General features: G+C 38.0%; 1 protein-coding gene across 1 annotated transcript in view; it reads right to left on the minus strand.

Moving 5' to 3' along the window:
- Nucleotides 1-510: 510 nt before the first annotated feature.
- The window catches only part of LOC124711508 (nuclear pore complex protein Nup88), a 529721-nt gene continuing 504218 nt past the window's right edge, over nt 511-26013 (minus strand). The window contains exons 5-15 of the mRNA XM_047241622.1: nt 20132-20250; nt 17260-17452; nt 16493-16656; nt 15719-15804; nt 14777-15066; nt 14300-14413; nt 13089-13168; nt 8221-8367; nt 5964-6123; nt 5585-5673; nt 511-781 (exon numbers count right to left, since the gene is read on the minus strand). Coding sequence (XP_047097578.1) covers nt 718-781; nt 5585-5673; nt 5964-6123; nt 8221-8367; nt 13089-13168; nt 14300-14413; nt 14777-15066; nt 15719-15804; nt 16493-16656; nt 17260-17452; nt 20132-20250 — 1506 coding nt within the window. The 3' untranslated portion in view covers nt 511-717. The remainder of the gene's footprint in view (nt 782-5584; nt 5674-5963; nt 6124-8220; nt 8368-13088; nt 13169-14299; nt 14414-14776; nt 15067-15718; nt 15805-16492; nt 16657-17259; nt 17453-20131; nt 20251-26013) is intronic.

Consider the following 26013-nt stretch of genomic DNA (forward strand, 5'->3'; position numbering starts at 1 on the left):
TATTACATGGCCAAGATGTACGTTTTACCACTGAAATTAATTCTCTTGCCATTCTTGATGGTCAAAGGAGTCCTTATTGGCAAGACGATCAGTCCAAGGAAAATGAACATTCTGCAGTGGAGCACATTTAAATAGAAGCCAAGAAATTTATTTTGAAGGCACATGTCGCCACTCTGTACAAAAATATGGCCTGAACAGAATATCCAGCCATTCAATGTCTCAGATTAATATTTAAGTTTTTACTCCATGACAGCATTCTTCCTTTTACAAATTCAGACTTTATCACTTTGATATGGCTATTAGGGAGTTATCTGAGTTATGTGAGAATGTATTATCATGTCTTTGTGTAATTTACTGAACAGGATAGAAAGGAAAAAATGAATACAGAAGATGGTATACCTGTAATACAGAAAAAAAGCAAGGTACAATGTGACTCATTTGCAAGACACTTTGAAAATATTTGTCGACATTTCACTGTGTCTGAGAAAAGAAGCAGCCAAGAACATTTGCTTTCACAATACAAAACAACTGCATTTTATTTCTTAGAAAAATAATTTAATACAATTGGTACAAAATCAGTGTGCCATACAAAATAGGAAATACGTTGCACTTTAGTAATGCTTTCAACCACACAACATACTATTAGTACTAAAATAAATATTTTCACAGCAATTCTTTGCACACCACAGAAATTTCATTAACAGTAAAAACTAGCAATCATGTATTCAATTCCTTCTTGATAAAATTAATCGTCTTGACTAGTTCTCCAATGCTATCTTCCCTGTAATGAAAACAAAGTGTCCAATGAGCCAAACTCAGATAGTATAATAATAAATTCCATCTGCTCACGCAAAAACATTGTCAAAGAAAGGTAATTGAGCTGCGTTATATAGTATCTGAAGGTAATTAATTAATAATGAAAAGCTAATACACTGAACAATCTATTATTTTTCTAGTACAATTACTTGAAAATCAGGCTAAAGCTCACTCTTTTATTGATTTACATTTTTTTGTATTTGTTCATTAAGCTAATGATATGGTCAAATTTTACACTTATCAGTAACAGTAACTTCGCTGTCTTCTGAATAAAGGAAGGGAAAAAGGGAGTCAGCTACAAAATAGGTCACACATTTCTGCTTGGAATAAAATAACTTTTTGACAGACAGACTGCTGTAGCAGGAAGCAGTGTTGTTAGTGTGCAGCCAGCCAAGCTTGACAAGGATCTGCATTTGTGCACGACACAGGCAACACAGCAGACACCTGGCTCTCAAGCAAGAACTATGCTTGGCTAGCAGTTGTCTTCTACCACTCGACTCAATGAAAGGTGAATCACATCAAGCTGTAATAACCTCGTCTGTCTCTACGTATATATTATAGAGCAGCTACAGGGGTATGTTCTGAAATGAAACATAAGAAGATACGCATTAAATGTAAAAACAATGAGATTGCTTTGGCAGCTGTTAGTTGTGGTGGCCTAGAGGGACTGGCAGACATGTGACACCAGTGTTTGATGAGTGCATAGGGCAATTATAATTATTTTCGTGCACACAAAGCTTTCTGGAGGTGAAACTATTTAATGTTGCCTTGGGTGTCTAAGTGATGCTGGCAACTTTCCTCCAGCAAATACTTCACAAGCAGAGGAGTGTGGGAAATTAATGTGGGAGTTGCTGGTTTCTTTCCGTAAACTACTGAGATGTAATTACATCATATAGTGAATTTCCATGGGACCTATCTTGTCTGAAGAATGTGGACTGCAGCACCAGACACTTCTTTCATGATAATAGGGATGAAATGAACATTTTTAAACACACACTCACTCTCAATAGAAAAGAGAGAGAGGTGCATAGAATGAATGATAAACTGCTTAACTTCTAGACAATGACTTTTTTCAGATGTTGTGGAAAAAAAACACACACATACACACACACACACACACACACACACACAATTATCACATGTTAACAAGGGTGCTTAACTTTAACACTGCAGTGAGCTCGGCTGAGGTGGTGGCAGGGAAATAGGAACAAAAGACTCTCACAGCTTATGTTGCTGTGACCATATGTAGCCCAAAGATGGCTTGTGATTGGTCAGCGTACATCATCATTACATCCCGTCTGCACTGATGGTGAGACTGTGAAGGTGATGGAAGATTTCATTGAAAGCTTGAGATTTCACCCAGATTTGACATAACAAGTAAACTGAGTGTGTTTTATGTAATGATGTCACTGATGAAACTTCAGTCACATTAAAAATTTCTGATTTTCATTCTTCGTACTGTCTTTATTTCACATGTGCTCTTTGTGTAATAAAATTAATATGATGTCGTACCCGCAACAAAGCGGGGCGCACACGTGTGCGTCACGCAAGAAGACACCCGACAGTCGTAACGATTCGTATACTGTAGGTAATATAAGAGCACTGTCGGAGGAATCACTTTTTCGTAAACTGCTTCAAGACTTTCCAGCACTTACTGAACCCGTCAACGCAACCAGGAAATGCAGACACAATACTCAACACCACATCAGCACGACACAAGGTCAACCCGTTGCTTTCCGCCCGCAGCATCTGCCTCCAGAGAAGCTGCTCGCGGTGCGAGCTGAGTTCGACAGACTTCTAAAAACAGGTATTGTAAGTAGGTCTGATAGTTCATGGGCATCTCCAATTCACATGTTCCGTAAAAAAGACAATTCATGGAGAGTATGTGGAGACCACAGGGCGTTCAATGCCTGCACAATTCCCGACCGCTACCCAGTACCCAATGTGACTGATTTTAACAGTACGATTAGCAATGCCAAAATATTTAGTGTGATTGATTGCGCCAAAGCATTTTCCCAGATTCCCATGGAGGCCAAAGAAACAGCAGAGAGTCTCGCCGAGCCCTTGGTTTCAGAAGAGGACAACGAAGCAGCAAGTGCAGAACAGGAGCAGCCATTTCCTGCACCAGATGTTTTCATGAGAGCTGGTAGAAAAATCAAGTGCAAGTTTCCCCACATACCTGGTGCACAAGGTTTCAAAAGGAGTGGGGCTGATGTGGCGACGTCATTTATCCACTGCGCCAAAAACAGCGGGCGAAAGCTGCAGCTGATAGATATTTATCTTTGCCGTAGTCGGCTTGGTTACGAGTTGTTTATTCTTGTTAGTTTTTGATCTGTGCTTAGAAAATAAAATGTTTTCTCATCTCATGAAAAAGCTGTTACTTCATGAACATGCCAGCGTAATAAAATCAGCAGACATGTCTTTGCACCTATTGCTGACTTCCCGACGCCATCTGCAAGATTTTCACATATACATGTGGACATTGTGGGCCCGCTATCATGCTCTTCAAAACAACGCTATTTGCTCACAATCATTGATCGTTTTACCAGGTGGCCAGAAGTAGTTGCAATACAAGACATTTCTGCGGAGTCGGTTGCAAAAGCACTGTTGCATTCATGGTTCTCCAGGTTTGGCGTTCTGCAAAACATAACAACAGATTGCGGAAGGCAGTTTGAAAGCCAACTTTTCAATGAACTTTTACTACTGTGTAGGTGCAACCACCTACGCACCACAAGCTATCATCCATCTAGTAATGGAATGGTGGAACGACTACACCGCACGCTCAAAGCTGCATTAATGTGTAGTTCCACTTCATGGCCTAAAGCACTACCGCTGGTCCTACTCGGATTGAGAATGGCCGTGAAGGAGGACTTACAATGCTCTTCCGCAGAATTGGTTTATGGCGAGCAATTAAGGGTTCCTGGAGAATTTATCGTTCCAACATCTATACAGCCATTCGCCCCTGAGCTATGCACGCAATTCGCGAGACAACTCAGCGTTAGAATAAGAAACATCAAACCCACTAACCCTGTCAGACACGGAGACCGGAGAGTGTTTGTACATAAAGACCTGCAAGCAACGTGCCATGTGTGACTTAGGGATGATACGGTGCACCCGCCGCTTGTTTCGTCTTACTCTGGACCATACAGGGTAATCACAAGAGGAAGCCACAGCTTCAAAATCGATAAGGATGGTAAAGAAGAGACAGTCTCAATTGAGTGGCTTAAACCTGCTTACACCGAAGAGGGTACACTCCTTCCTCGGTCTGCAAAATCACCCTAAAACGTGGAGGCCAAAGAAACAGCAGAGAGTCTCGTCGAGCCTTTGGTTTCAGAAGAGGACAACGAAGCAGCAAGTGCAGAACAGGAGCAGCCATTGCCTGCACCAGATGTTTTCACGAGAGCTGGTAGAAAAATCAAGTGCAAGTCGTAAGGAAGAACTGTCAATTGGAAATCCTCACATGATAACATGACATTCATGAATTTATGTGCAAGCAGGGTGACCCAAAAGCCAGTTAACATTTGGAAATGCATTAATTCATGGAACAATGTAAGAAGAGATGTAAAAATTGACACATGCCTGAAATGAAATGGGGTTTTACTGAAACCAAAAACGAGAGCAAACACTGGAAAACAGATGGACCTAGATAGCAACGTGTCAGTGATGCCACATGAGAATCATGTCAGCATGACAAGTGTTACAGAACTGCATTACCCCTCGCCTGGCTGACAAACACCTGCTTGAAGGTATGACTCTTATGTTACACTTAACAGGGAGTAAATGATACCCTAACCCCATATTTTACACATAAAATAACTATTGATTTACATGAATTTGGTATGTGTAGTCATCCATGGAACACACCTACTGCGTATAATGAATTTTATCTGTACACGTACAGACAAACAAATCATTATAATTTCAGAAAAATTAGATGATTTATTCAAGGAAAGAACTTCACAAATTGAGCATGTCAGTAGCATGTTGATCCACGCAAGTAGTTATTCAGCTTGGAATGGATTGATAGTGTTATGGGATGTCCTCCTGAGGGATATTGTGCAAATTCTATCCACCTGGTGCAACAGGTCATCAAAATCCCGAGATGGTTGGAGGGCCCTGCCCATAATGCTCCAACTGTTTTCAGTTGGAGAGATCTGGCAACCTTGCTGGCCAAGATAGGGTTTGCCATGTGTGGGCGGACATTGCCTTGCTGAAATGTAAACCTCGGATGACTTGTCACGAAAGGCAATGAAATGGTGTGGAATAATGACCTATCACTGTGCTGTAAGAGTGCCATGAATGACAACCAAGTTGATCCTGCTATGAAAAGAAATGGCACCATAGATAATTACTCCTGGTTTTCGGGCTGTATGACAGGCGATAGTCAGGTTTGTATCCCTCCACTGGCAGGGGCTTCTCCAGTCATGTGTATGACCTGGAATCTCATTGGCTGGTGTAGAACTGTCTACAGTCCATTTCAAATCGAGCTCCGATGACCAGTGAAGACGTGTCTATTTTTATGCGATCACAACTGTTTTAATTAAAAAAAAATAACATTACTAAATACCAAAACTTAATACATTATGTCCAGCCTAAGAAATTGGTTTTGGAAAAAGTATTCCACCAAATTTTAGAAAAAAAGGAGAATGATGAAATAAAACGATAAACATGTTTTCTTCTTTGGTTTATCAAATAGCAATTCACACTGGAGGCTGTGATTCATTTACAGTTAATTGTATTTTATATCACGTAGAGGGATGACACTTACATTTGCTTGAGAGTTACTTTCAGATTATTTATTCGGCCTGGTCCTAGTTGAATTTCCTTCTCCTTCAGCTGGGCTTGCCACTGCAACACCTGAAATCATTAATATATTTTAAAGCATGCATATGAAATGCATTTTAGTGCTATTAATCTCAGCTACTATTAGATCTGTGAAATTATTGTACAGTGTCCACTTTTAATAAACTATGTGGCTCAGTCCGTATGTGCCAGACTACAAATCCAAAGTACTGGGATCTGAGAACAACTTTACTACATCACATCAATAAATTATACTTTTTAGAGAGTACGTGACCACTGATGAAAGCATCCAGAAATAAGTTTATCTTGATTTTTAAAAGCTTACAAAGCTTAACAATAACAACCTGCTCTTTGTGATAGGCTTCCTTTGCTTTTACTTGCTTCATTGCTCTCTTGTAAACCTTGAGTTTCTCTTCCACTTCTTTAAGTTGTCTCTCTAATTTTTTCTCAGCAGCAGACACCAAAGGCTGACATCGGACAACCTGACGAAGAATCTTTTCTGCCCTGAAAATGGAACAGTAATTATTTTTATAACAGAAAAATTTAGTAACACTATCATTCCACATGAACATCCAGGGCATTACATAATGAATTATTAGTTAAGAGAAAATATGGCAGTTCTAAGTGCAAAATAAATTTCTGATTGGAAAGACAGAAGTTTATCATAATAAACAAAAATAAGAAAATGCAGCCATAACCTTGTAAGGAACCAGTAACACTTTTACATGCATATAATGTTTAGTGAGTTTTGCTTGTCATCTGCACGTATTTTTGCCAGCAAGAAATGCAGTTACTTCCTCAGCACCCAAATGAAATCATAATTTAAGTCAAAAGTTTTTTTATTTTTTAAGTTATGTAGAAAAAGAGGGAGTAGAAGTTAATTATGTTTTTCTTTGTGTTTGCATGTTACAAAGATGTTTGTTATATGTTTTTGAGAGAGAGAGGGATAGTGGGGGGATGGGAGGTGGGGGAGAGGGAAGGGGAGGGGGAAGGGGAGGGGGGAGGGGTGAGAGGGGGTGAGAGAGAGAGAGAGAGAGAGAGAGAGAGAGAGAGAGAGAGAGAGAGAGAGAGAGAGAGAATGGTGTTGCACCTGCAACACAACAACTCTATTATTGCCTCCCAGAAGCATTAATATTTTTGTAAAACTTGGACACACATTTTTAGCAGACTGCAGCTTGTTACTCTCTTAAGGCCATCACACCAATATCACAAAACAAAAAGGGTATTTCTCATAAAATGTGTATAGTACAATGTACGAGCATCATTGATAATGAGCTTTGTAACCACAAACTTGTCTTATTTTTTGGATAATACAGGTCTATTGGCCTGCTATCCTGGTGACTGAATTTTCCTGATATTTTACAGCATACAGTACTTTGTTCACTTCACAAACGAAGTCTGATTTACATGGTTACCACGGTTGGACTGTTACTGCTACAAACACAACAGTACCAGCACAACCTGCAATTGACTGATGTGACATACGTAGACCCATGCAACAGTACAGAGACTTTATTAGCTTTCACGCCATCACTCTTTTTCCAGTTCATGCAAGTTCTCCCACATGTGTAACAGACACTCACACCCATGCACCCATTCATGACCATAGTGGCACTGACCACTTATGAGTGGTTTCTCTCTCTCTCTTTCTCTAACCCCCATCCCCTCCCTTGCCCGGCCCTCTGCATTGAAAAATCTTCACAATGTGCTGCATTTAAGAGATCAAGTGGTAAACAGGAAGCAGAACACCAGCTGTAAGAATACACTACCACATTGCTAGAGTATGACCCACCATTTATTAAAGTAACACAAAGTTATTTCACTTAAAGTAAATCTGCTCAATCTACTCAGAGGATGTCAGTTTTTCACTTTGGTATACCTTCATAAGTAGGAGATTCGCAATGTTATTGCAGTACCTCGCTTACGTGTCAGAAAATTTTTTATGACAATTCCCGATTATCAGCAGACACTAGTCTGCTCTCGGTAGCTGAGTGGTCAGCACGACAGAACGTCAATCCTAAGGGCCCAGGTTCAATTCCCAGCTTGGTTGGAGATTTTCTCCGATCAGGGACTGGGTGTTGTGTTGTCCTAATCATCATCATTTCATCCCCATCGACGCGCAAGTCACCAAAGTGGCATCAAATTGAAAGACTTGCACTCGGCGAACAGTCTACCCGACAGGAGGCCCTCATCACACGACATTTACATTATTTAGCAGACACTAGTGATTAGTCATTTTGAGAATTCCTTTCAGCTTTAGTACTTGGTTGTCTCAACGGTGGTACCAAAGTAAATTTCATTTAGGTTTTAACAATATAATGAAAAGGACAGTTGCTACTCATCATAAAGCCGAAATACTGAGCTGCAGAAGGGTCTTTCTGCAACCCAGCATCTCTGCTATATGGTGAGTAGCAACTATTCTTTTCATTGCATTCTTACATTCTATCCTGGATTTTCCATGTTTCATTTTGGTTTTAACAGTTATCACCAAGGCTGGTTGAAATACTGAGAATAATAACAACAACATATTAGACTGACGCTACAATTTAATTCCAAATCATTACTAACTCGTCCAGAATATAAGGTTTTTTTTTATTTTACCTTTTACTGAGCTCCTCCTGTTTGTCCTTTGTGTCCTCATACTTTTCAGCTAACTGTTCTGCAGCTTGTTTTAGCTGTGTTTTATCTTGTTCAAGATTTTCAAGTTCTTTTAACTGTCTGTCCTTCATCAAACGCAGTGTTCGTGCCCTGCATGTAAACAAGTATTATGAAATATCTTTGTTTACTACTACTAATAATAATAATGTTTCTGAATAAGGTTTAAATTTTGTATTATCTATAAGGACAGGGTAATGTGAATGGCTTATTATTAACAGCAAGGTAGCATATTTCAGCATTTGGAAAAAACCAACAGAAAATACATATTAGTAAGGCTGGTTGCCATTTTCATTACAACAATATTCCACAGTTTTTATTCATGTTTAGTAAATAACAATAGTAATAATAAAGTTAAAAGAAGCTTAGTTACTCATATGTAGAACAGAAGTAGTTTCCTAATAAAAAAAGAACTTATAGCGTCAATGATCATCTTCAATTCTTGGAAAATACTGTTAAAAATAGGTACTGCACAGTTACAAATACTTTTTAGAATGGTAGTGAAGGATGTGGTTCCCATACAGAGACTGCCTTGTACTCAGCTGTTACATTTAGCTCAAATGGTTTATAGTAGTGTAACAATAATCATTAAATAGTTTCAGACAAACACTTTGTTGATGTGTGCCTTGACTCATTCCACATCACCGGAGATTCTTCTTCAAGGTGGGATCTATGAACATGATGAATGAACGGGGGATGAATTGTGAACTGAATAGATTCTGCTGTTCCTGCTATACAAAGTATAACAGGAAATTGTCAACAGCAAATTGCATAATGCGGAGACTAGATGAAACACAATATCAGTGTTAAATAGTAGTCTACATGAAGTTCATGAAGTAACATGCTTATGGCTGGATGACACGTTTTATTACAGAACATTGCTATAACAAAATAGTCTAATGCTCAGAATATTTCTAGTGTTTGCAAGAGATGGGATAATTATAATTTTACGGAGTAATATTGCAATAGAAGTGTTAAAGTGCTATTGAGATCATGATGATTACAGTGTTATGCAGTTATAAAGTTATTAGTCAAACACCAATACAGTTCGGAATTATAGGAAAATAATGTTGTTGGAGACATGATGCTTAAGGATCTGATGTGCCCGATGGACAGCTAAAGGCAAATTCAGTTTGCAGAAAAATAGAAGAGGGAGGAGGAATTCATCCTGCAACTATATGTCAACAATAACCTCTACCATATTTACCCAAATGTAAGTAGACCTCAAATGCAAGCTGAACCTCAGAAATGAAACTTCGTGGGGGGGATTTATATTTAGCCTATTACAGTTACATTAAAAATGCTGACAGCAGTTAGAATTCATGATATCTCTCAAAATATTCTGAGCAGAACTAGGGTAGCTGGGGCCACTAAGAATTTTACAGATGATAGCGCTACATGTGTAAGTCATATGTCAGTCTTCCCATATTACATTAATGTCATCCAATGTATTTCTTTATTTTAATGAAATATAGTGTTTTCATCCAAGAAAGTTGCAGTTTGGCTTGACAGAGGATCACTACTGATTTAAAGAATATAAATTTGGTGAAGAGCAGACTACATATTCAAGACACTGATTTGTATAGTTTTTTGTTAGATGTCAAACAGTGTGCTTTATTAGATTACCTTTTTTTAACATTCTAAACAATATAATTTGTCTACACAGAATCATTTACAACACAAGTGGTCAGTACAAATGGTGAACTGTAAGCTTTGTTATAATGCAGAAAATCTTTCCCCAGCCGTGTCTCCTATGTCTATCCATGTTGTTCGACAAACAAGTTAGGGCACGGCCACCTAGAAAACAGGTGGCCACAATTAGCAACCACATACAGTTAGAAGGTGAGTGGCAATATCAGGCAAGTCTCCCTCTGCCGCATGCTTAAAAACAGTTGGTATTTTTCAAGATTTCTTATATGCTTGGTGAAATGCCAGTATGAATCCTCCCTCCTAAGGACATCAGCCAACAAGAAGAGCACATCCCCCCTCCCCCCATCCCCGGAGAAGATGCTCAAACAGGCTTACGGTAGACCAAACTGACAGAGAAACCTCAAATAATGTGGCAAACATGAATGCAAATTTACAACACATAACAAGCAAAAAGACGTAAATAGCTACCACATACACATGCACATAAGAAACATACATCATATCTTCTCATTTGTAGTAGCACAGGCTCATTGACTGGCAGGATACCATCAAATATCTACAAAGAAAATAACTTAGAAATGGAAAGTGAACTATCATAAACGCATCTAGGGTGTTCAGAAATTCCTGGTACAAACTTCTTGGAATTGTAGAGCAAGGTGTGTAAATAATATTTTTGGAAGCCATGTCCAGAAACGTACCACTTTTACAAGTAACTGATTAGGTGTGACCCAGTATATCACTTGTTTTACAATTTCACTCATTAGTAGCCAAAGAAATTGCTTCTGGACTTGCTGACAGGCTGCCTTCAATGTGATGCAGTACGGTACCTTCTGATTCAGGTATGCAGTGTCTTCTTGTAGCACCTCAGTCAAGCCTGCTGACAGTGAAGTTCCCCTCCTCAAAGCTGTTGGATGCTGTGATGAACGATCTTGATAAAGGCGACGAGCATTTCTTCCGTTATTGTAAGCTTTGCCATTTCAAAGGATCTTGTCAGTGTATTCTGCATATATGTACTCAAACATGTTGCTCTAACACTCACAGACACATGAAAGAGGCTCAAACCAGGTCAGAGAGATAGGATAGACACCAAATGGCAACATCTGATCCAATGTAACTGATGTCATGTTGCATACCTACCTAGCAAACATGTTTTCAAATGGCTCTATGTTTTTAGACATGAGTTCCCTCTACAAGTCCTAGAAGTTCGTAGTAGTAATTTCTGAATATTGTTTAATTATTAGCAGATGATTCTGAGTCATCACCACTTGATTCCTTGTCACTATTCTCCTCATAGAGAGCATCATCCTTTGTGGTATCAAGCATGTTAGAAACACAACATTTTAAAAAAATGTGTGATAGATAGTTTTATTCGGGATAAATTTCCACGCTTGGTCAATCCACTTGCAAACCTGAGACAAACAGCCTTGGGATCAGTAGAAGAAACACAAATGAAGTTAGGAGGGATTTGCTGCTGTGGAAAGGTTTCACCCACTGTTTGCAGTGTGGCTAACATATGACTCATATCAGTCATTTGCTATGGCAGAAATCTCTCATGGAAGTAACATGGTTTCATAAAAGTTCACTTTTAAGAACACTTATGTTCAAATGTGGAACTTATTTGTACTTATGAATACATAATTAAATTACGGCAATGAAACACTTATTATTATTACGTAGAAAACAATGGTAGCACTGTTAAAGGGCTTGATGTACCTTGAAGTGTGCTGACAGCTTAAGAACAGAGCTGGAACTGTCAAAATGTAAAACTGTACTTATCATGCTTGACAACTTGTGAAAGTTTCTTAAGAGCACCTGTTTTGATAGTGTGTATGTAAAGAATTTTTTTTTTTTTGTTTTGCTATGAGTATTTGAAAAACTGCTAATTTCAGAGATAAGCAACATTAAATTTGAATTTTCCCCATGATAAAAAATAAAAAAGATGCAACACTCTAAAAACGAACACAACAGCATATGTGGCAAAATAACTACTTACGGCAGCTTCTAGTACATTGTTTGGAATTGCCTTAGGCTCTGATCTTGACTCTAAGCTGCAGTTGCATTTCTGGACCATGAAAATTGGGAAAAAAGGTCGGATTTGATTTGGGTACAGGATAGTCTGAAGCAAGAATTAAGTATCACAAATGCCTTTCTCCATTTTGGAAGTTGTCGTTCTTTCTGTGCTTCTCAAACTTGTAGCATTTTTCTGATAAGTTTTGTCTTTTACATTGCTGTTGTCTCATAACACAGGAATCTTGGTTTTAAAATTTTAAGGTGGATCCTCTGTTGATACTTCTACACAACTGTTTGCCATGTTCTTGTTTCTTTGGCAACTCTTACGCACATGATTTTTTACAGTCTGTATTTAGTATATAATATCATCCCTGGGACTCACGTTTTCAAAGCTAAATTGACAGTTTTATAAGAAAAGAATCTGATTTTATAGTAAAGAGCAGTATGACTACCAAGCAATAAACAAGCAATAACTGATAAGTACAGTGCAAAGTATTTTAACAACATTATCTTGAAGCCATTAGCCAGATGCATTTGTGTAGAAAACAGTGAAAGAAATATTATAACTATATTATCCCATAAATAACAAGGGCCAACACTGAAAAAGAAGTTTGGAATGAGAGACAACTATTTACTTCAGAAATAAAATAAAAGTCCTGAAAACATTAAATTAATTTTAACATATAGTACTCTCGATAGAAATAATTAAAAGTGGAAAAAAATCCTTGCTTTTGGAGCTATTAGCTCCCTCCTCCTATGGGAAAGAGAGATAGGTCAGCAAAGGTGAATAGGAGTTTCATGACTCTCGTACTTGACGATGGAGGAGCCCACCTGTGGTGGAATCAAGGGGAAACATGCAACCTTTACCAACCTGCACCTTTTTCCTTCCTCAAGAAGGAAATAATAGGTCCAAAAGATATAGTTTTTCTCACTTTTAAAAGTGTCTATTGGTGGTACAGCAATTTTGCATCCTAAAGGTAAGTACTAGCCAAGCAGCAAGTTACAAGTGTGTCTTTATGAAATGCTAATAATATCACATCAGTTCTCATTACATTAACTTGAAAACATAGTGGTAAATTAACTTGAATACTGTTTTATCTTTTTCACTTCACAGAGCTAAAGTGACTTGAAATGGGCCGATAAATGCAACATACCGTTTATCAATTTCTTCTCGGACTTGGTCATGCTTCAAAAAATATTCTTCTCGCAACAGCTGTGTACTCTGGTTTACAAGCTGTAATTGCGAAAAGCATGTATGTTGATATTATAAATTTAAATGGAATAGTTTTGTCGAGATAAATCTACAAAATAATACTGAAAATTGCTGAAATAAACCAGCAATGTCAACTATGAAGTAAGTTTCAATAACACAACTGGTCCAACTGGCCATTAATCCCAACAGAATGTGTTTTTTATCAAATAAAATTTTAGGTATAGAGGAACAATGGAAAAATTGGGGAAAGAATTGCAGGTCACAAAGGCCGAAACTGAATGTAACATACAATACACAGAATATTTGGATTGTTTCAGACTGGAGCTAGTGGAAATATTTACACAGGGTGTAAAAAAACTATGTATATGAAATTTGAGTGCATTCAGACGAGATAAAAAGAAACACTGTTTTCACTGTTTTATAGGACAGAAATGTCACAGGTACACCAGCCCCCCCCCCCTCCCCCCCAAGCTAGTGGTCTATGAAAGGTCTGACACAATTGATGTTCAGACATGGTGTTTGAACTGCTGCAGCATGAATATTGTTTTAGAGATGTTGCTTACCTCCTGTGGATTTCTTTATATGGTGAGTTTGGGATAGGTGACACCAACAGACACTCCAGAAGAGTGGACTACCTATTTGGCTTAAGCTGTAGCCATTATTCATGAAACATCTGGTTGTTTCAAGCAGCAAAATCTCTAAAACAATATTCATCACACAGTTAGAACACTGACTCTGAACATGTCTAGCAGCAAAATCTTGTGGACCCCTAGTTTGGAAATAGTGCACCTGTGACTTTTTGTAACATTAAAAAAATTATCTTTTTAACTCCTCTAAATACTCTAAAACTTTGTACTCATAGTTTTTTTGCACACTGCATGTTACATGACACAACAGGCTACTTTAAACACCCTGGTAAATATGCATAAATAAAAAGTAAACTCAACTAGTGCAGCGTATAGTTAAGTTTATAACTTTATAATAACAAGTTAAAGCACACTAAACCGTGCAATAGCCATATTTCTAATACAGAACCAAGATTCTACATTGATGAACAAGTAATGCCTTCATATTAGTAATAAAGCTGGTTGTCAGTTACATTAAGCAATAAAAACTTTAATTTGTGTATCAAAACTGTGAATTAGTAAATACCTCCATATACTTTTGAGGCGTAGTGTTTGCTTGAGGTCCCAGTTTCAGGATTGGCTGTGTTACATCATGTTTTAACATATTTGTAATACGCATGTTGAAAGGTTCTTTCAGCATCTATAAATGAAAGAAAATGTTGAAATTACAATTAAAAGGACAGGCTAATTGGTGATCAAGTTCAGGGGCATTATAAGCTACATACGTAACTACACCTACTAGAAAAATAACCAATACATCCTTTTCACTAAGCTTAACCAAATAAATCAAGTGATACATGTTGTAGGTATGCAACGAACTATTATATTTAAATTGTAAGTACATAACTATAATATATTTTTTTTCTTTTCATACAATTTTCTCTCGCTTAAGGATTCAGTAACAAAGGTTTACAGCCTTGTGCCAAAAGACTGATGAAACAAAACAAAGAGACACAATACATATAACAAGCTGTCTATTGTGTCCTAAGATGTATAAACTTACTGCTTTGAGTGGTGATTCAGTTTTTTCTTTTGTAGATTCCAGTCTATCTGCAGACTCTAGTGGAAGTGGCAGGGGAATTGAGGCCAAAGTAAGGCTGATAACCTCTCCACTAGCCAGAAGGGCAACAAGCATAACTGGTGTTCCAGGTGTCTGCACCAACCCAAGAACAGGCAACACTGACCCTTCCTGTGGTATGCCTGTTTCTGACGAGGAAGCTGCAGCCCGAGTGCACACTGCGTACTCCACCACAGCATTTTGTGACAATATTGACGTGCACAGATGCAGTTTGTCTGACAAAAGTTTTGGACATCATTAAAGAATTGAAAATCAAATTTCAGATACATTCACTACACAAAATATGACAGGTTTTAGCTTATTAACACATGATTTTTAAATTTAGTGTTAAGAGTAAATCAAAGTATGTTATGAAGTAATTTTATTTTTATGGAAAAAGTCACTGGGCTTTTGTAGGATTTGTATTTTAAGAGGTTTAGAGTTTCCAAACACAACTGCAACCATTTTCCTATTTTATGATATGAGGAAACTGTGCAACATCAAGTTAAAATAAAAAAGACCAACAGAAACACAATGACTGTCTTGAAAACAAAATTCTCTTATTGTATCTTTACAGCCAGCCAGTTCAGACAACTTAGCAAACCATCATCTTTTGGTATGAAAATGTTACACAGTAATTCATCAAAAGGATGCATACTAAAGTGATTGCAATCATAACTGCACAAACCAGGCAAGACATTCATTCATCAAATCATTTAATGATTTCTTTTTAAGGGACGATACCAATTAGGTGACCCAAGGCTGGAAAAAATAGAGTAACAGAATTTTGTTACAAGTTTCCATAGCTACCTATGCACAAATAACGTAATAAAATATTACTGGCGAATCACCTATAACAAAAGCAGATTATTGACTGAAGGTTCTTACCATCATCACAATCTAGAAACTGATCAAGTTGAGAAACAGTAGGTATGAAGACAACATGGACTCCAGTATCATGACTGCAAAAGTATCTGAAACAGAAAAATATCACTTCTGTAGGCTTGTTTCAGCAAATAAGAATAGATCCCAAAATCTTGAAAAACAACCTTAATAACCATATGATCATGAAATAGGTAAAAAATTTACCCAGGTTTTTAAATATAATATCACCAAGCCAAAACCAACTGCTGTAGTCACTAACTTACGTTTTCGCTGCTGTGGCTAAATGGCTCTGAGCACTATGTGAGTTAACATCTGAGGCCATCAGTCCCCTAGAACTTAGAACTACTTAAACCTAGCTAACCTAAGGACATCACACACATCCATGCCTGAGGCAGGATTCGAACCTGCGACCGTAGCGGTCGCGTGGTTCTAGACTGAAGTGCCTAGAACCACTTGGTCACAGCGGCCGGCCCTGCTGTGGCTTCCTGAAATTTTTTCGTTACAACTAAAGGAAAAAAACCATCCTATACTCTACACTCATGTAACAGTGGGACATTTACAAGTGGTATGATTATCTATGAAGCATAAGACTAAACAGTAATTAATAACACTTACATATTATGTAAGAATTCATGGTTGCAGCCTGTTATTCAAAAATTAAATTTCGCAGTTTAAATGCTTCACATTCAGTAAATCTCTGTTCATATACGACAGTAACATTTTCTACTTTCACATTATAATCTGAAGAATTATTAAACACAGGCAGTAAGAAATCACCTTGAAGCTGAGATACAGTCAGCATGTAAGTAGATGGGGCATGTGTAGGTATCAGTAGAGTCATTCAGTGCCAATCCAAGCTCTAATTCGACAGCCTCAAACACATGCAGACTCACATCAGCAGGATGAATGGTGTATGCTGAGCTCTCCTGGGACACCAGTGACTGTAACACAAATAAACAGGATTATTTACATTTTCCAGCAATGAATTTTTTTTTTTATTTCACTAAATGTCCCAACTACCTTATTTTTACAAAATGCACGTAATCCACAGGATTACTAGTCAACTTTGTGAGAATATTGTTCATACTTTCTAAACATGTTCTGTGCCAGACACAGCAACACACTAACGACATACAAAATGCAAAAATTCCACTACTTGTGCTTTTTGACAGAATTTCAAAGTTTGGTGTCCAATCATTAATATTGCTACCAGTTCTAGCCAGTAATTATTTCTATCTTAGTTGGCAGGGTTCTCCTGTATCCAGCCATTTTTATCATCTATTATTGTCTCAACTGAGAATGTACCAAACAATTCTGCACAGAAGAAAATCACCATGGGCTTATAGACTGGGACTGGCACCCTCACCTTTCTTTTGCTGACTGATAAGTTATTTTAAGTTTGTTTTGTGAGTATTTTACATTATTATTCTTGTTACTATTTTCATTTTGATGATCCACATGTAAGCACCTTCTTTGATACATTCAATCAATGGAACAAACTAAGAAATTAAAAGAAGGACAGAAAAATTAGAACAACAAATTACCTTGTCATCTTCATTATCAGATTCTGCATCATTATTCAGCAGAAAACAGTGATACAAGGTTCCAGAGCATGATGCAATCACGACAACTGGCGGCACACATTGGAGACAAAGAATGGAACAGGAGTCCACACCATAATTATCATCAGCAGGTGGAAACATTGATATTGGACCTTGCAGCAATGGTTTTTTGAAGCTGAAAATAAGATCAAGTAATCAATGATTATACAAATAGATTCAGGAAGAGCAACAGAAATAAAACAAAGAAGCATGGATTGGGAAGCAAGAGTTCACATTTTATTTCTTTCAATTTTTCTCCTTCTCCAATATCTACATGAAGTATACTGATTACACTGTTTGCCATATGTTTTGAATTTTTTTCTTTTCCTTACTCTTCCAAGCAAAATGTCTTTGCTGTAATTGTTCCACCTCATTATCTCTCTATTACTACTTATCAGTTATTGCCTGTAGTTTATACAAAGGGCTTTCATTAAGACTACACCTTTGGGCAGGGGGGGGGGGGAGGGAGAAATTTCAACTTTTATTGTTTATTTGTCTTCATCACATAAGTTCCCTGCAAATTTACATACCTTTACAGTGATCTACAATCTGAAAGTTCACCACTCAGCTCTGGAAAAAGTTTTCCACTCCAACAGTCACCTCATCACTGCCAAAATGTTGTCAACATGGTCGTTACTTCTCTTTTTGAACTAAAAAAAAAATTGTGGGTGCCAGGTATGGTGAAAAAGAACGATTTCACTGTCTAGATATGAACAATGACCAACAGTTCATTGAGCAGTGACAGCAAAAACACTGTCAAGCAAGAGTCACACACCTCTCGCTATCATTTCTCACCTATTTTGCTACATCTTAGGCAACAGACTGGGCTGAAGATTTTGGTAATTCTTCAAATAATGGACAGTTCCTTTTGTGTGTAGTCGCCAAGACAGACACCATAACTTCCGACAAGTCAGTGCACCTTTGTCTTCTTAGGTGGAGGGAAATTTGCTTATTCCTATAGTTTACTTCATCCACTGTGATTAGCAGGCTACCTTCGAACAGTAGTTAACATACAGGGATTCATCAGACCAACACTTTGTCATGTGAAGTTATTCAGGAGCTTGAGGGCCAATTATACACTAATATCAGCCTGTCTAACTATTTCTTGGATAGTAAGGTAAATGTTTTGTAAATGCTGGGTTGTCATTTCTACTTTTTATTTCACCATAGATTACGAATGATGAAGGGCACATGTAGCAAAACAAATTGTGAATCTAGCCTAAAATCATTTCTTCAGGACAACTCCTTGTATTCCATATCTGAATTTTTGATTAAAAACTGGTAGCTTATGTTGCTTAGTGAAAGTGGAGTGTATTTAAAACTGAAATGTTCATTATTATCAAATTTAAGCCAGTGTTCATATAACTAATCTGTAAATGGTGAAATTACAAACAAGTTGTTTATACCTAAATTGTAAGCTGACTCATTCCACATCATTTTACAAAAAAATTATGGAAATGATCAATGGATCATATAATGTCTACTTTAGGAGAAGACATTGTGGTCAAAAGCTCAAATGTCTAACAGTCTTTTTGTTGTGTCTATCTTAAACTCAACATCTCCTTTATGTGGACATTGCATTACAGGCTGATATTTCCGGAAGCAAATCAACAGTGAAAGCAAACCAAGATTCAGAAAGCAGTCACAAATATAGATATAGCATAAACTGTTTGACAATACTGCAGCAGAAAACTGTGATGCAGAAACAAACACAACAATAAATATATTTGAAATGGAAAAAAAAGTGAATGGGCAGAAGAGGGACTCTGATACAGACTTGGAAATTGATATGGGCAAGGGGAAGGAGTGGGAGGAGAGGAAGAGGGAATTGGGGAGGAGGGGGTGGGGGGTGGAGATGTGGCTTTTCATTAAGTATGAACCACAATTTTAATTATTTAATATTCAGAGTAATCACTTTCACATAACAGATTGTATGTTATGGCACCTGTTGCTTTTTTTTCACAACAGAACATTTCCCTTTGGAAATGTTGTATTTACCTTAACTTTGTTCATTATGTGTTAGCCATGGGAAACACTGTGACAATGTGAATATATCATCATTTCACACAAAGAATAAAAGTAGTTACTTGTACAAGAAATGTTGATTCTCAAAAAGAATTAACCGACAAAATAGTGGCTAATATATTCTACAAACGTTTCATTAGAAAGTAACAGTGTAAAGAGTGTGTCTCTTACAATGATAAGATAGTTAATAGGGCCTCTTGTTGAAACAAAGAAAGGAAAATATTTACAAATACAACAACAACAATATGAAATATGAGAGATTGTTACCAACCATGAAGAGGGGGCATTAAATGGCAGGGAGTAGACTAAGCTATCGGACAAAGTCCTTTAGAGATGTATTACCTATGAAGTGGTTGTATCTGAATCTCTGAATTTTCCCCTACAGCAATGAAAGAGTTAGGTATTAAAAATACTACCAAGAAACCTTTCCTTATAACAAATATTTTCATAACTAATTTCAAAATATGACTGCAAGATAAGATTCAGAATGACTAAATAAAGAAAGACTCAAGTGTCTGACATGTGGAGGAACCAAAGCCTGTTGATGTTAGTGAGTCAATATATTATCTCTTTATTCCTAGCTGAGCTAACAATGAAAGAGATCCAAAACATTATCTTTCAAGATTTCTTAACAAAACTGTTTGTACACTCAGATAACATCAATTCAGGTATAAACTTGGAAATATCATGATTTCAAAAATATTTTTATGTGATGCAATACACACACTGTACCGTGCAGGACTGACTATGTAACAATGATCATGTAATTTATCTGAATGATTTCAGTCACCTTTCTGACTCCACTGAAGTTACAACATAATACACATCTCCATTGCCATATAAAACAAGGATGGGCCACTGAAGAGAAAGAGATGTATTGCGACCACCAGTTATCTGTGAGGTAGTTTCCTGAAACAAAGGATTGAAAACCATGATAACATGTCATTTGTTAGCAAAATACAAGACTAAATAAGCACCATGATATTAACTGAGATACAACCACAGACACTACCTACTGCCAGTCTAAAGATAGTTAAAGAGCTGGCCACAAAAACACCACCATTTGTTGTGTAATAAATATTAGCATTTACAAACTGATTTGTTTTCAAGCTGAACGCATCCGAAAGCTTATAGAATTTTCAAGTCTTGGAACCATAGGATGACTGCAACAGGGTATGTGTATTCATATAATTACACATGTGGTATGGAACAGGAAGCTTGTGGAAGATAAGGGATATGTGGTATGGAGTATGTAATGCAGCATGATCACTGAGTGTAGAAAATTCTCATGACTGTCAGTAGCTGAATATTTTCCTATATAACTGTTGCCACTTCCCACACCACAATAGGAAGAAATACTAAGATGTCTTTGGAAAACATAATCATTACAATAAATCTTAACTGACAGAATTGCCCTAAAGCATTTCCAATATTTTGCACTCTCAATAATCATTTCATGAAGTGTGAAATTTCCATCATTTCTGAGGATGAATAATCTATGAAACAGTTTGTTTTCCCATAAACACCATCTTGTTCATAAAAATTCCTAACCAATATTAGTCTGTGTGCAAAGTATTAAAAGACAATTATATTGCTAACCTTTAGTATGGGAGACAGCAACTGTAACATATATATGTCACACTTTAAATTATATAACATTCTTTGGAGAAAACAACAAACAAGCAGCTTTATGTGACATAACAGCTGCCTTAAAACCCTATAATACAAATTTAAAGGATATAAAAAATTGGACAGAAATCATTCTGACAATGTAGTTTTACAATTTTTCAAAATTATTTCATATAGGTTTAGGGTTTCTGTAATTTCCTCGAATCTGCAAGGTGAATCCCAGGTAGGCTCAATTTCCACAAATCTTGCCCAACTGAGCAAGTGTTCTTCCTATACTAACTATTCTGCCAGAGGAATGTTACACATTAACCTTCCTTAGCCTACTACTCTCTCCAGGACAAAAAATTATGAAATATAAGGAGGGAATGTCTTCTCAATACTGGAAATGTAAAACATACAGAATGCATTAGTGCAATAAAACACTGAGTCTCTGTGTACTATGGAAAGCTACAAAATTGTTTAGGGCACTGGAATCATATTCGAGAGGACCTGCTCTGAACTGGTTTTCTCGATTTAGAATTTGCATCGAGTAAAATCACATCAACTGAATGATGGTAAGATTCCTCAAGGGAGGCAACACTTATCATTCCTTCCATATGATATATTTCAGGGGTCCTAGTTAGTGAAACAGCCTAGCAGCAGATTGTTGCAATAATTTCCTAAGGGGCATTTCTAAAAAGATAAAGGATTACACATTTACATATTATATTCTAAGTTACCTACCATACAGTAAATGGAGGAGGATGTTTTGTACTAATATTAGCTACTCCTGATCAGGTTCTACCAGTAAAACAGTCGAAGGAACAATGGTGGATAACAAAAGTGCCTTAATCTTTCTTATAAAGAACATCTGTAAAAAGTTAAAATTGCACACTGAACTGGGTCTCAAACCTGGATACCTGCACATTTTATGCATTATCAGGTATCTCATTTGTGCATACTTCAAGGATCAAATCAAAGTTTAAATCTGTAACTAGTTTTCATTCATGTTTCATATGCACTGATATTGCAGTTATTCAGTGTTATGAATGCCAGGAATCTGAGTTCAAGAGACAGTTCAGCACACAGTTTTAACTTGTTACATTCAGTTTTTTTTATGTGCTGGGTATCACATTTGTAACTGGTTGCTATAAAGTGGAATTTATCAGTAGGTTTACAAACAATGAAAGTTTTGTCAAAGAAAATGTGACAAATGTGACAATATGTTCATCATTTATGGAAGTGGACTTTCAATTCTAATTTATAATAAAATTTAAAAACATTACTCAATCACTTAAAACAGAAATTAATCTATGAAATTTGAGTACTTCTCAAACAAAAATGATTTCCATTTGTTTTTAAGACTGTTTTCATTGTCTGTGAAAACCTTTAATTCACTACGGAGGCAACATTTTTTTTTTATTTTTTTTTATTTTTACTGCCCATTTTGGTCCCTTTGTGGCAGAAAAATTTTAAGTTGTGGATAGTGGAAGCTCATTTTGTGCCTACTGTTGTATTAATGAATGCTGATTTCAAAATATGGCTATTCACAACAAACTTCATAAGAGGAAGCTCTCATATGAGCATGTTGTTAGTATGCCTGGTTTCTCCGGTTTGAGGGTGAACTCCAGATGATACGCTTGCAACATGCAGTATATCAGTAGAATGAATAGTTTGTGTTTATGGGTGGAAATGTCCCAGAAAATTATTCCATTTGACATTAATAAGTGGAAGTTGCTTTTACCAGCAGACTCGCCAATAACACTGTAGAATAGAGCACAACAGTTTTTTGTGTCTCTTGCTAAAAATTTGAACTGCATTTTATCATAGTTCTTCAGAAAAATGTGTCTTACATTAATTTTCTGCACTGCTGATCTCAGGTGGTCCTTCAATTTCATATCATTTTATAGCCTTACCTCTACCTATTTGAATGCCATCACATGCTTTAGAATTTTACCACCATTGTTGTAAATTGTTGCACTTCAGTTCTTTCTGTTGTTTATGTACACTGCCTGATGTTTATCGAAGTCAAGCTGCTATTCAACAGACCAAAGGGAAATCGTCTGAATCCATTCTCCATTTCAATAAAATAGAGGAGGCATCGAGTTGCCGACAGACACAATGATCCTGGATTGTAAATCGTTTGTTCTGGATTTTGTTACAAAAGTCCAGTGGTGTTGCCTTCCAGCAAGTAATAAGATCACCAGTGAACAATCTGGGTGTTTTGCTGACTCACTCTGATAGACTGTTTATGTATACTTAGTGGTCCTACTACAGTTTCTTATAGTAACGTTTCAGATAATTTTGTTTCTTTTGGAAATCCCACCTCCAGGGTACCATTTTGGGTTGTGTCAGTCAATAAATTTTCAAATTAGTTACATATTTGGTGAAATACTGTAGCTGCTACAAGAGCGAAGCTGGGTTCGCTCATGGCATTCTGTAGTGGCACCATGTGTTACCATTCACACAGGAGACTACTAATTCTATACTGTTGTACAGCTTTCAGTATGGTGGCAAATGAAATCACATTAGTATTTAATGTCCTGTCGACAACTCGTTCGTTAGAGATGGTGCACAAGCTCGGATTAGGGAAGGATGGAGAAGGAAATTGGCCACGCTATTTTGAAGCAACCATCCTGGTACTGACTTAAACAATTTAGGTATATAATAGAAAACATAAATCAGGATGGCTGGATGCGGGTTAGAACTGTCGTCCACTTCAATGTGTCAATGTGAGTCCATCGTGCTAACCACTGTGCTATCGTGCTCATTATTAATGTTATAGAACAGGTTATGGCGTTAGAGCTGTGACAAAAGTTAACTACAAGGAATACGAAAACCAAATGTTGGATCCGAAGACAGACTTCATGCAGTATTAAATTATATGCCACAAACACTTTTACAACAGAAATAACACTATAAGATGAAAATACTGTCAACTATGACAAACCAACCAACAACTGGCATGTAAATTCATCTGCAGACACACCACTCTCCAGGATTTTAGAATCTTACTGTAGTCTTGATGTAGGCAGTTCGAATAAGGCTAACATCACGCTCAGGGGCATTTCCTGCATAAATCCACAATGTATACAGTGCTCAGTCTCTCAGGCCACAATGTTTGTAAGACTCACCCTTTTGGTCCCATTTTCGAGACTGTGGGATACATCTTTCATTTGCAAATACAGCATGCAACCTCCCCCCCCCCTCCCCCCCCCAATCTCACACACACACAATTCTAGATGAAAAAGCTGTGAAGAAAGTGTGTAACTGCTGACCACTGTTTCGACCCCTTTTTCACACTGAAATCGAATTGGGTACAGCAGCAATTACTCCACGATAACTGCGACAGAATACTCTTGTTTCCAAATACAGTCACTAGGGAGCAGTCGAATGGTGCTATTCAATGGCAGGGAAAGGCCAGAGGCGTCACAAAGTAGAACCAAGTTGAACTTGTGGCATGACCGAAGTTGCATCACCTGAGTAACACCATGCTGTGACGTCACTTCAGTTACATGTGTGAACCTGGCTCAACAAAGAAAGATGAAGCTTCACATGTACGCTGAAGCAATGGGTTTGATATTTTGCGAAAAAAATGCACAGGAAAGTATTCGGAAAGCCCTTGGCACGCTCGATCGGATGCGCTGGGAATAATGACGGAAACATTTTCGGACCGCAAGGCGTGAGGCTCGCGTTCCCTTTCTTCATCCTGGCGCAAACAGATCGCCGTTTCTGCGAGTTATAAATAACGCCCTTTATGGCAGCGGAAGGAAGCGGGAATAGAAGCGATAAAAATGCACGCCACGGCCAGGGCGGAGGCGGGGGCACCGCGACTGTTACCAGGCAATCAATTAGACAAAATATTTCAAAGATTAATAAATTCAAAACTAATGGCGCATGGACTTAATGGCGTTGAAAATCTCCCTTCCTCCTCCTGCTACCCACCCTTTCCGACTTTCGTCTGGAGGAGTTGCCAGCGAAGTGTTTCAGAGCGTGGTGGTGGGGGGTTCCAGGCGGGCGAGTTGCCGGCCGTTGCCTTATTGATAGAATTATAAGGCGCGCCAGAAGGCTGCGGCGGACTTTTTAAGACCCGTAAAGTTGGGACTTTTCAATAACTCTGCCGGTATCCGGGAGGGGAGGAGCCGGGCTCGAGGACCCGTGCGGTGCATGGCTAATCAGGAAGAAAATTAATATGTTTCAATTGGAGAATTCTGGTTTAAGATCGCGGGGGTGGGGAGGCGGAGGTGTCGTCAGCGCGCTCGCGAGGGGCAGCGCCGCCGAGGAAACCGACCGGCAAGGGAATTGGACGGCACAGAAAATTAGGGCGGTTGGGGGGCGGGGACTCGAGTGGAATATAGATATCAGGAGATGATGGCGTTTTTATCTTGTTTTACGCCGCTTATTTCTTCGGGGGAAGGTCCTCGAGACATCGTAATTTTTAAATCAGACGTCCTCCTCGATCCAATACAAACGAAAATAGATGACGCGGCCAGAGTTTAGCGGTCGGGTCGGCGCGGTCGGGGGGTGGGGGCGAGCGGTGGGAAAAGGTGGGGGCGGCTGGATTGGGAGAAGAGTGGATGGAAAGAAGAGGGAGGCACGGGAGAAGCTTATTGCGATTGAACTTTTTCTAAATGCAACTTTTACAATTTCCTCTGCAAATGAGTTTTCTCCCATAATTGGCAATTATGGTCGAGAGATCCGAATTGCGCTGTCGCTCTAATGTTATAAAAAGACACGCACACTTCTCTTTAATACAAGGCGGGGCCGAAGTCTGCTCGCGAGGGCGGCGGACGTTTGAAGTTCTCTCTTTCTGTTCGTTAACGGTCAGAGAATACAACTCGCCGGGCAGGGGACATTTCGTTTCTTACACTACCGGTCCTTAACGACTCTGTTTCAACTAGTGTCCCCCCCCCACGCTCACAGACATTAATTGTTCTCTCTACGAAAATACGGCGCGTTGGATGACGGGAGCAGCTGTTTCGATAAAAGTCGGAAGACTTTATTTGACTGTGGGCCCATATTCACACTTTTCAGTCGCAACCTTTCTTAGATTTTATGTCTGCT

The sequence above is a fragment of the Schistocerca piceifrons genome, chromosome 8 (genome assembly GCF_021461385.2).
Source record: "Schistocerca piceifrons isolate TAMUIC-IGC-003096 chromosome 8, iqSchPice1.1, whole genome shotgun sequence".
Lineage (NCBI taxonomy): Eukaryota > Metazoa > Arthropoda > Insecta > Orthoptera > Acrididae > Schistocerca > Schistocerca piceifrons.